At 33.0% G+C, this 12,686-nt stretch overlaps 1 protein-coding gene across 1 annotated transcript in view; it reads right to left on the bottom strand.

The window, feature by feature from the left end:
- The window catches only part of LOC132699407 (acid sphingomyelinase-like phosphodiesterase 3a), a 232,527-nt gene extending 220,580 nt beyond the window's left edge, over positions 1 to 11,947 (bottom strand). The window contains exon 1 of the mRNA XM_060666085.1: positions 11,605 to 11,947. Within this exon, the coding sequence (XP_060522068.1) occupies positions 11,605 to 11,689 (85 nt within the window). The 5' untranslated portion in view covers positions 11,690 to 11,947. The remainder of the gene's footprint in view (positions 1 to 11,604) is intronic.
- Between the last annotated feature and the right edge of the window lie 739 nt (positions 11,948 to 12,686).

Below are 12,686 nucleotides of genomic sequence, written 5' to 3'. Positions count from 1 at the left end.
GCCAACAATACATTTGTGTCTATTTCCCATGATTGCCTAAATCGTGTATAAAAAGTGGGGAACTAGCGTAGAAAATTTTGACAGCAAGTTAATATTTTAAACACTAGTTCGGATATCAAAATCTCTATATTAATTGTAAAAGTAAAAAATAGCAGTGAAGCCGCCTCTGACATGTTGACATACACTGAGGTATCAGTACTATAAAACCAATAGGCAGGATTGGGTAGAGCTTCCTGAAACAGAAAGGCCTCATCTGGTACACAGACGGGTCTAAGACACAGAAAGGAACAGGAGCAGCATATTGGTGCGATGGACCAAGAACAGAGAAAACTCCAAAATTGGGACACATGACCACCATCTTCCAAGCAGAAATTTATGCGATTTGGGCCTGTGCCAGACATATTATTATTATTATCAGGTCACTCATGTCAGTCGGAATCACCTCAAGGATGATCCGAGACTGCATTGAGATGCTTGACAGGTCCCAGGACACTATGGAATCTCAGGGAACGAGAGGACAGATAGGCTACCAAAAGTGAAGCTTGTCACACAAGTCCTACCCCAGTACTCGGCAGCTTCATTAAAAGTCTATTTGACCAGGGACCTAGCAATAGATTTCTCGATATGTGACTTGAAGCTGAAGGTGAGACACACTAAAGCCCTCTTTCAGGGGCCGTCCAGGACCCTTGCTTCCAGCCTTATTGGGCCCAACAGGAATCAGCTGAGGCTGACTTATTGGGCTGACAACTGGACACTGGTCAACAAGAAATCATCTTAGGAAAATTGGCGTCATACAAGATCTATTATGTCCAAGATGCAACGCAGCGGATGAAACTCCCTCCTAACTCACGAATTGTCCTTCACATGGCCCAGGCACAATATACTGGACGTATATATTTTGAAAGCTTATGTTATTTTTCCAGAAGCGATATTATAAGATACAAAATACAAGGGTTAGAGTTTATTAACTATAATAAAGTAGTTGTGGCCATTCATAGCGAAAAAGTAGTACAATATAAATTAGATAAGTCGATGGGTACATTTAAATACGAGGATAATTCTAATATTTATACTTAAAACTTGTTTATTAGACACTCGCTCGTTCCAAATAAGGTAGTGACTAAAATGTCCTTTGCCACACTTGTTGCATAATAAATTATTAACTCATTTTCATTTTTCCCAGAGGTTAAGCCTGTTCGCAATACAATACAAACTTGAATGGTGAGATGAATAAGTTAGTATAATTAACGTAGATTACAAATAATAAAGGACCCCAAACTCAACTCCGAGGGACCCCGACTTTGAGGGTTGGAATCTCACTCTTATAAGAGACACACTGTTTTCGAAATTTTAAGTAAGATTCGATGAGTTTCAAATCCGTATTTGACACACCATTAAGAGTTGGTGAGAGCCGCAGTCGAAGACCTTCCGCAGATCACACAACGTCAATTCAACTAAAGGCCCTACTCGAGGCCCTCGACTACGTCTCTCTCACACGGCAGCCTGCAACAAGTACCTGTTGTTACCCTCAAAATAATCCAAGTCAAAGTCTCTTTTTTAGTAAAATTAAAAATATTTTTCCTGTTATTTCGATCGCCCAACCCAAATCCAATGGAAAATTGCTTCGTTGACGATATTGGGCCATCATATCAGATTCACATACAGGAGAAACATGAAACACTTTCTCTGTTAGCTGCTTTCTTTCTAACAAATCAAAATTTAAAGTAGAGATAATGTCGCGAGCAATGAATGCAGTCAATTGACCGTTGAGTCCTACTATTTCTTTCGTAGATCACTAAGTGCCAGACATCTTTCGATCTGTTTTGCGATATACTTATATAATTATGATAGGCATCCATTTTAGTATTTTAAATTCTTTGCTTGTCTTGTAGTGGAAATTCGTCATTTTATAAGGAACAGTTTTTTTAATTTAATTAAATTAGTGTAAAAAAGATAGAAAACAACAAAAATAAAAGTATCTATATACTCGCTGCTCAAGAAACATCCAGTTTTTTTTGCTCAAGACAGAAAAGTATCGGTATGTGAAAATTTTACGAATAATTCATATTTCTTCTCCCATTCCCTGTTTCTTTTTTCTGCAAGATCTTTTACAGAAATGCATTTTCTCATCAAAATTGGTGAAACTTTTATTATTCATGTCATAACCTCCTTCATAAGTATATTTTTTGTATCATTTTTGAAGACAATGTAAAAATGAAATAAAAACTTACTTTTTTCATTTTAAAAAAGCATTGCCCATTTAATTATTGGAGCAAGAATACTGGTGTATGAAATTTAAAAAAACATGCGTTCTGTTCTTGTGTGAATGTATTTGACGCTTTTAATTTGGAACGTTTTTAATAGATACATATTCAAAAACAACTTCTTTCAGAAATTAATATCAAGTACCTCACCCTACGGTGAAGCGCTTGATGTTTTGACTATTATTAACGTATTATGTGTTTGAATTAAGAAAAAATTATTTCGAAACAAATACGAAGAAGTTGAGGGGGTGATTAATTGTTTAAAATAAAGAGTAGTTTGTGACATAAATGTTGGATCGAAAACCAGCCATTAAAAAGATATCGCGCCACAAATATTTCGGAAAAATTATTTTTTTATTTTATATTTTAAAACAAAAATAGATAGATCAATGAAATATAACGGAAGTGCTACTATTTTAAAAACCCACTTTTTTCATATTTTTTTATTTTCATTAATTGAGTGGAGAGCATTGAATTAGATTTTTCATATCATTATTTTTCACTAAATTGAAAGAAAAACTTACGAATTGACATGAAAAAAAAATTATTTCGATAAACGGGTTTATTGGAAACTTTTGTAAACAATTAGATTTTAAAAATATTTTTTTATAAAGATATATGTATAAAAAACAAACGAGCAAGGCAACATTTTTGTATGAAGTTTTCATTGTATTGGGGTAGTATAGACTAATTTTTTTAGATATTCCCATAGACACTAATCCAAGGGATTTAAATCTAGGGATCGAGGTGAGAACCACTTCCAATCCAGCGGTTTTCAGGCGTACGATTTAGAAACTTTTATTAAAGCAGCCCACTGAAATTATTTTGTCCAATAATTTTTTTATCTTTTTATGCATTATTAAGAAAACATTGCAGGAGTCAAAAAAGTTTCTTATAAACTCGTTTATCGAAAAAAAATTTTTTCATGTCATTGAGTAAGTTTTTCTTTAAATTCAGTTAAGGAAAATGATATGGATAATCTTATTCAATCCCCTCCATTCATTTTCATAAAAAAAAACATACAGAATGTGCTTTCACATAATAACAATACTTATGTAATATTTTATTTTTCTATTTGCGTTTTTAATATAATTAACATTATCATCAGTATTTCTTAGCGCGTTATCGCAATAATGGTTGCCTTTTGACATTACGTTCATATAACAAACCACCCTATATTTTAAACATGAAGTTAAGCTTTTCGCATCTGTTTTAAAGCACAACGTATAGTAGCGACATGTCTAAAAACAATTAATATAATACAAAAAAGAAAAGAAAATAATTTAATTTAATGGTAATAATGTCGGTGCAGTTTATATTCGAAAATCAAAGTGTGGTTCCGTATTAAGAAATGATGACTGGACTGAACCTTTTTAAACCATTAATATTATTATAATTATTTGAGTTCAGTCCTATAGAAAATTTAATTTTGGGCTCTAATAGGCAAGTCAACAGATCTCTCTGATCAAACGTCGGTACAAAAAAACACTCACGTGGTTAAGCGTAGGTAATCGGAAAAACAAGAGCTTAATTGAAACGTTTAACCCCAAATATGTTAATTCGCTTATCTAATTCCACTAGGAGCGTAAGGCTTTTCGACGTCGTCGTATAGGAATGTTAATTAAACCCGGCGGAAATAAAAATAATTAAATTCATAACAAATTCAATGTTGTACGCTTTCGCGTTCATCGCGTGTATACCGTAAATTTGTGTGGAGATTCGGATTTAATTGCAATTATTTCAAATGGCCGCCGAACTACGTACCGCCGAATTTCGGAATATTTTGTATTTATTTACAATTATTTTCCGCGGAAAAACACTTTTGCCAAATTGGGAATACAAATGACCAAGTTTCGCAACGTTAAAATAAATTTCAAAAACGAACTTTAAAAAAATTGTATTATGACCATTTCAGAATATTGATAAATGATTATTTACAAGAATTATTGAATCTTAATCTTTACTCATTAATGATTCATTTAAATTCGTTGATTTAAAGTCTTTTAGAACAAGCTTGTGTTGTCTTTGATCCTCAATACGGAAAATACGTATCCCGTATTGAAAAGCTACATCTAAAGTTTGTTTTTTAACAGAATTGCAGATTTGCACAGTCTTCGCTACTAAACATTGAGTGAATAAGTTAAGTGAGAGACTAATTGATGCTAACGTAATATTTTTGTAATAATTAATGGTTAATAATCTTGTTTGATATAAAACATTCCCGATCTAGATATAATACTTTATTTAATAATAACATATAATTTATATATGTTATAAGATTTTTTTTCATTATTTAAAAAATACTAGAAATAAAATCGTTCTTCTATAACAGAAACTTCGCACAGTATAATCTCCCAAGCTCCTGTCGCTTTCATTTATATTATTATTATTCCTTTGAAATATTTTTCCTTTTTAAAAATACCTTATTTTCTGGATACTGACGGAAGCTCCTATTTTTACCTGATTAGGTCTGTCATTTGGTGTCATATATTATATTAAATTGCAATCCCTCAGGAATAGACATCTCGACGAGAGTTGTTTGGATGGAGTGGTTACATCAAATATAAAATTAGAATAGAAAAATATGAAATCCAACACCATATGCCACTGATATGATATACCCGAGGATATTCCATTGAATATCGGGAAATCGAAAATACGTATATAATTTGGATAGCTCATTTAAGTATTGGACTTTCCCAATGATGAACACAAAGAAAATACATCTTGACAGTATATATTTTACGGAAAATTAAGAACACATTTTGAAAATATCTACGTACAACAAATAACATACCGATCGATAAATTTACAGTGTATTATTAATGAATATGAACAACACGGTTATTTCGAACCATATGAAAAAAAGTAGTCGCATTGTCTGGACGATCGATTCGGACTCAATGCCTATGTCCTCGTATAAATATATAAAAAAGCAATTTTAATCCCCTACAGCTGCGCCTGTTAATGCCGGATGTCGGAAAATATAACGCAATTTTCGTTAATGACTGTACTAGTTTTTGTAATCTGCAAGAGCGTTTGAACGAAAAAAGGGAAATTGAGTGAAAAAAAAGGCTTTCGGCCGGCGGGTGTCGAATTTTCGTGAAAACTCCAAAGCATTTCAGCCTTTACACAAATCAGTGCGCGTTTTTGAAAAATTATGCATACGGGGTATTGCAACTGAATTTTTTCTGCATGATCCTTAGCAAAGGTTGCAGTTAATTATTTATTGTAAAATCAAAAATGATACACTTATGACATCATAACCTTGTGTAGGTTAGTTTAATAATATATTCGGAAAACATTAAGCTCATGAACCTCAGAAATAGATTAAAAAAACAGAATTAAAATATATCTACAAACAAATATTAATATTCGGGATGAAAAATATGGTGTGAGGTTTGGGGACGTTGAGTACAAACCAGATAAAAGACAAAAGCACGGTCTACGAAAGTGACTAGAGAATCCAATTCAAAACCAATAATTTATTTGTTTGGAGTGTTTGGACCACTAGGATAAACTAATTCGTATTATACTTTGTAATAAGTTTTATAAACGAGACTATAGTCGCCAGTTTCTTTAGTCATGGGAGGAACGAGTAATTCATATGTGCCTGAAAAAGTTGTACATACTATCCTTTTCCTGAGAATAGGAAATAACTTTGCCTCTCCTTTCCTCATTACAAAACAAGTGTGTAACAAAAAATGATTGTTTAAAATTTCATACGAAAAACGATTAGATTGAAGAAAAAATATAGACCATGGTAAAATGTTTTCAACCGAACAGGTTTTTAAAATGTCAAACTGTCTTTATGATAACCTAGTGTGAAGTAAAGAATATAAAAATAACTGATGCGACAAATCCCGCAATTCGATTTTTAGAGAAATGTGACGCTTCTTGCCAAACCGCTTCCCCAAATATGAAAGCGAAGACAACGCAGGACAACAACAGTCGGAAATAAAATTGAGATAAATTTTTTACAAAATGTACCCGTATTCGCTGAAGTCGAAACGATTACATTCAAAGAATTTAGTCATCGTACTTCGCTGCGCCATTTGTTAGACATTTATATTTCTTTTCGATAGCGTCGTTAAGAATGAAAAAAGGTTCAAAATGTTTTTTCTTAACTTATAAGTGGGAAGGTTCTGACTATAACGTCATCGCGTCGTATGCAAACCGGTCAAGGATCAATCTGGCATGAATTGAATTTTAAGTTTAAATGATACGGTGCAATTTTTCTTCGCGAGGTTGTAATAACATTTAGATTTATGCGGGGAATATAACAGTCGTTTTTCATTTTTTTATGCACGAAATGGTTATCTTAGTTTAAGATACACGGGGTGAAGTTTGTAAATAATATTCAGCCGACGCCGCTATCTGCAAATCTACGACGGTAATATAAAAGCCGTCCATTTTTCATTCGGAATTTTTAAGGAATTTCCGCAGAAAATTTTTTAATTATGCAGCGCCTATGGGGAATTTTTATTGCTTAGGTTTTCCTTGACTTTGTCGTCTAACCGATTCTTTCACGGTGCAGTTTAAAACGAAAGGTGCCGAAATTCCATTGGCTTTGGAAATTAAGACGATAATAAACTTTAAAATTTAGTTGCCTCATAAAATAGTACACTTTAGTCACGACAGTCTATAGAAATTTATAAAGGTTGCATTTTAAACTTTTTCTAGGACTAGTTTTTGACAAGACGATATTTACTCAGTGGCGTGTAACGAAACTGTCAGAACTGGAAAACGTCCAAGTACCGTCAGTGTTTTAGCTCTTCTGAAAACATTCCTGCAATATAATGCTACATTTGTTACTGTAAAATCAAGTTCCCTATTGCATGTCATGACATTTCTATTATTGATCTGACAATATACTTGTCACACAATTCTCAAATAATTCTGTTTTTTATTTCTTAAATACAGTTACAATTAAAAAGATACCACATATTATTACACGATAGATTCCTTTGAAGTAAAATGTCATGGAACACCAACAACTGGGGAAACTAACAATAAACGTTTTGATCTCATCTGGTTTTAGGTGTAATTAGTTGGTGTGCAGACCTTCTAGGCATTAGTCTGGGGAGTTCCCTTCCTGATTTTTACTACAATCACAATGCGGAACCTCCTCAAGAGATCCACGTGAGATGTAAAGAACAGTCACCTCCTCCACTAACACTTCCCAGAAGTGGGCGGCATTGAGAGAACGAAAAGATTCATTGAAGAATGCTGAGTGTACACAAATAGTTCAATTTTTTGAAGGTTACTACTATTGTTTGAGTTTTTGTTTTTAATTTCTTTTGTCATTTAAATAACTTAAACTAAAAAACTTTTCCATTAAAACGATGGTATCCTAGATTAAAATCGAGATCAAAGCTTTCTGCTATCGCTAAGATTTGTTGTCTCTACTTATTACCACTATTATTTATGTTTCGCACAGCTATTAGCGAAGTGTAACGGAAAGTATAGTGATTTAACTTTTGGGGGTAAATCTGGCTGGGACCATGTTTCAGATTAAATCGATCCCAAGCCTGAAAGCGGCCAAGTTCCGATAAAGAGCGTCTTCTCGTACAACCATTAATCTTAATTCGGCGCGTCAGTTTCCACAAATTTTTATTTTTTTGATACAAAATATCATGTCTTTGTAAAGTAGTTCACTGCGTGTGTATAGTCCTCAGCACCCGAATTCCGGCCTTTGTTTATGACGTACAAGATCGAAACACAAACTAGTCACGGCTAACGAGATTCATTTGTTCAAAATATAAAGTTAGCAGATTGTTATAACTTGAGTAATAACTACTATATCATCAATTTTGGCAGTTAATTTCCCGAGTTATGTGTACCGCTTTCAACAAAACGCGGAGCTCACTTCCATTAAGGTTGCCATTTTATATGGTGTAAATTGACGCAGAATCTCATTCGCACCAAGTCACATTTCTAAGTAGCCTAAAAAGTTTGGTTCTGAAGCCTTATATCTATATATTTTAAGAACTATTTTTTTTTCAATTTTCAACCAGGGCATTGCGAACCAGGCGCCCTGAAATTAACCTGGGAATCCATTTTAGAAAGTTTCATACTTAATAAATATTCGAAAATTTGTTTGGATTCAGGACTACATACCGAAAAATTTGTAGATTTTCTGAAGAAGAATAATTTCACCAAACTAACCAAAAAGCGAAGATAACTTACGTTGAATAGCCAAACGAAATTAAGCGTAAGGGTTTGGTTTCAAATGAAACTTCGTTAGTTTGATGGCAAAGCCTGCAGATTTTCTTATCAAACCTTAAGCGCGATTATTTATTTAAATTTCTTTTCCGCCTTTGGCAAGTCGAGCACGTTAAATAGTAAACCAGGCAACCGTTAACAACCTACCAAACAAAGTTTTAACTGATCGCACGAAATCAGCACGTACTCTACATGTGTGACACGGAATATTACTACTAAAATACGAGCGTTTCTAAGTAGATTTTCTTCTTATATATGATTCTTCGATCAAAATAAGTGGGTAATAATAATAATAATAACAATGATAATAGTAATAATAATAAGGGTATTGATATCTAAAACATAAGGTTTTTAAACAATTTGAGTTTTATCGAAATGCAATTTAATTAAAAAGAAAAAAACCAAAAGTTCAGATTTTCACGAAATTATATATTATGACATGACAATTGTTTTGGACAACACCGTGTCTATATCAAATGTAATATTTACGAACTACCTGCTACAATATATACCGAAAAATGAGCATAAAACCTTAATTAATGTTGTTGGGAGAATTTAAGTTCAATAAAGGAGAGGTATTTAAATATAATTAGCCGTTAAGCAATACATTTGAATTTCCATTGCTTCCAATAAATTTAATTTTCTACTTTTTGTGGCTGTATGTAAAATATCAAAATTTTCGTAAAAAATCTGTTTTTCTGTGTTTAAGTGTGTAGCATAATTAGAATCCAGACTATTGTTTTGAAACGCTTTTTTTATGTTCGTTAATGCGTTTCTTGAAGGATCTACCTGTTTGTCCAATATATTGACGACAATTTTGATATTTTACATACACCCACAAAAAGTAGAAAATTAAATTTATTGGAAGCCATGAGGAATAACAAAATGAGACATTCAAACGATCAATTAGATTTAAATACCTCTCCTTTATTGAACTTAAATTCTCCCAACATTAATTAAGGTTTTATGCTCATTTTTCGGTATATATAGTAGCAGGTAGTTTGTAAATAATACATTTGATAAAGACGCGGTGTTGTCGAAACAATTGTCATGTCATAATATATAATTTCGTGAAAATCTGAACTTTTAGTTCTTATTTATTTAGCTAAATGGATTTTCATCTAGTAAAAGCCACCTCAGTTCAATTTAATTTTAATTTCGCAAATAGATAAGAAATATTTAAATTATATAAGCGAACTTTACACTGGAGTGTAACAATAGATACCCCAATTATCCCATCATAATCATAATCGTATATTCCCGAATCATAACCCCGCAGAGTCAGCAATAGTTCCAAAAAAGGAATACGTAAGTTTAAATACATGATTTTTTTCATATTTATTGAGCTTTCGTAAATTTTCATCAGTTTCGATGTCGTTATAGCCTGGTATATAAATTAATTTCCAAGTTTTATTAATTTTTAAAAAATCTTATACATTATTATTGTTTTTACACCCGGTGGTTTTTAAACATGCCCCAAATTGTTACTCTTACTATTACACTTAACAATTGAATTTACACCAATGTCAAGTCTTGACAAAGTGTTATTATCCAATAAAAAGACATTGCAACAATACCGGACCAAACTGAATATCTGAATAAATTATGTGTCATTACTGACTACCACAGGTAACTAGATGCAATATAATATTTATTTAGAAAGAGCCAAAAACTAGACCATAATTCTGTGAAAACGCGAAAAGTTACCTATATAACGCCTTAAACCATGTAAAACTGTAAAAGATGCAAATCCTTTATAAATTGAGTTCTACAATTTGATCCATGATTACTGTAGATCTCGCTTTAAGTATTTAAGAAGTTGAAATTACACTTTGTTTCTTAATACGAGGGAGTTATAAATCATTATTGAACTGCAAAATTTAGTGGTTGATTATCAAGTGATAGTGGTGACTATTATGGGTGCAGAGACTGGTGGGCGGTTACTTTTCGGCAGTTGTTGTCAAAATTGAGAAACGAATTAGAAAAACTGCGTTTTCCAAAATGAGAAAATGATTATTCCAAATATGTTCAAAGCTGTATTCGCCAACAAAACTCAACATTCTGAATTACAAAAATAGTTCGGAACGTGTTCGAAAATGACTGGAGTTGGACAGTCAATAATATACCCACTTGTGCCCGAGGATAGGCGAGGCTCTATCAGGTTGCCAAAGAGAAGTACTGGAAGAAACTGTAATAAATCGGAGTTAAAACACTGTTATCAGAAGAATAATACACCCGTTTTATTAATTAATTACCATTCGACTACTAGGAACATGATGAAAATTTACAAATGGCGTATTTTAAATAATGATATTTATTATCATTTATCTATTTTCATACTATTCCTGCTTCAATATAAGTTTTATTTGCCTGATTTTAAAATAGCTAATATCTCTATAATCATAATAATAATAATAATAATAATAATAATAATAATAATAATAATAATAATAAGAATAATATAATTATTATCCAATGTATTTACAATCAAAATATTACGGTTTTCGTCAAGTAGGACAAAATTTGGTACACGATATAGATCCCGTAAATTAGGCAGGAAACTACATTACAAATTTATGTAATAAAAATATTTAACTGAGCACAACAATACAGTGATAACAAACATTAATAAGTAAAATATTCCTTCAAATTATAAAAACAGTTTTGCAGGAGAACACATTTTAGTTTGAATTTAATGTTTATTTTTTGTTTGATTTTTTAACTACTGGTGTTCGTAAAATAATGTTTTGAAAATTCTAGTCTATTTTTTTTAAAGAGAAACAGCTTTTGTTACGTGTATTACAGTCGTGAAAATTTCCGTTTTTTGGTGAGTTATTTTTGTTTGTGTACACCAATAAACAAACTTCTAATATGAAGTGGTTCTTGCACGAACTATCCCATTATTAATACTATATTTATTATTTTGGGTTTAGATATCCCAAACTTCATTATTTGTTTTGATCGTACAATCCAAAAATGCTATGATATAAATGAGGTTTAAAAAATGCAACTAAAAGTAAAACTTTTCAAAAGCCTTGTATATTATCGCGTCGGTCGAACCGCGAGCATTTTCCCTTTGTCCGCAGTACCGAATAAGAAGCGAAAAATTACTTGCCATCTCTCTCGTACATTTCGCGAGCCAGTACACCACCGCACAGTAATTGTCCCAATAGAACCGGCCACAACAAATCCACGTTCATTATCGGGCCGCCGAAACCCAAACCACTGGACCGGTGAATCAGTCAGTTCTCATCGAATCGCGAAATCATTTCTAAGAGAACGTTAATACAATACGATAGATAAAACAACAGCGGTTTCGGCGGGAAATGTCAGAAAAGCATTTCACGGACAACAGAAAAATTCCGGTCCTACTTTGTGCGGGTGATAAATTTTACGTAATCGTTCGCGTAGAGTTCAGAGCCTCCCTCGATCGACGCTAGACGGTTCGAATTGCGAGAGTTCACTGTGTGCCGTGCGACATCGCAGTTTGCCTGGCGTAGCGTGCGTTCGGAAGAGCGAAAACGCGGAGCAGGCGCCGTTTAGGTTTCCGCGTAGATGATTTTTTCTTGTTTCGGCCTTTTTCGACGGTTGTAGTTTTGATAAGAGTTTTGTTTATTGCCTTTATCGCTTGTTTTTTGGGCTGAATTACGCCACCGCCGCGATTGAATTTGAAAAGGAGAGTTGTTTGGCCGGAAAATGGGGATAAAGTGTGCCGGCACTATCTCGTGTGTGTGTGTGTGTGTGTGAATAGAGGTAAAGGTTTCGGTTTGGAAGCGACGCCTACGTAGATCGCGGACCGTATTTAATGTTTTTGCATTGGTCTGGACGTGGTTTTTCGGCTAAACTTAATTTCATTTCGGAGACGCCACTTCCCTGATTAAAATTTCCTTTGAAGAGTTTAGATTTCGGCGATTGATACATAGTGGCCCTAGTGGAGTAAAAATTGATACCCCTTGGGTAGCGACGGTATTTTTTTAGAGATAGGAATGATCTTCAAAATTTCACCCGCTGACCTGAACTTTGCCGCATTTACTTTCCAAATCTCTACAAACACTTACTATAAAAAACTGCTCTTAAAATTCTTGAACTGAGGTGGCTTTTACTTGATGAAAATCCATTTATCAAAATAAATAAGAACTATCTGTGTCTTACAAATTTCTAAAAATTCTACCTCTTAACTGAAACATGTCGAACCGA

This window comes from Cylas formicarius, unplaced genomic scaffold (genome assembly GCF_029955315.1).
Source record: "Cylas formicarius isolate icCylForm1 unplaced genomic scaffold, icCylForm1.1 PGA_scaffold_3__17_contigs__length_32017465, whole genome shotgun sequence".
Classification (NCBI taxonomy): Eukaryota; Metazoa; Arthropoda; class Insecta; order Coleoptera; family Brentidae; genus Cylas; species Cylas formicarius.
Note: the sequence above shows the minus strand (reverse complement) of the source record. Positions and strands in the feature narration are given on the sequence as shown.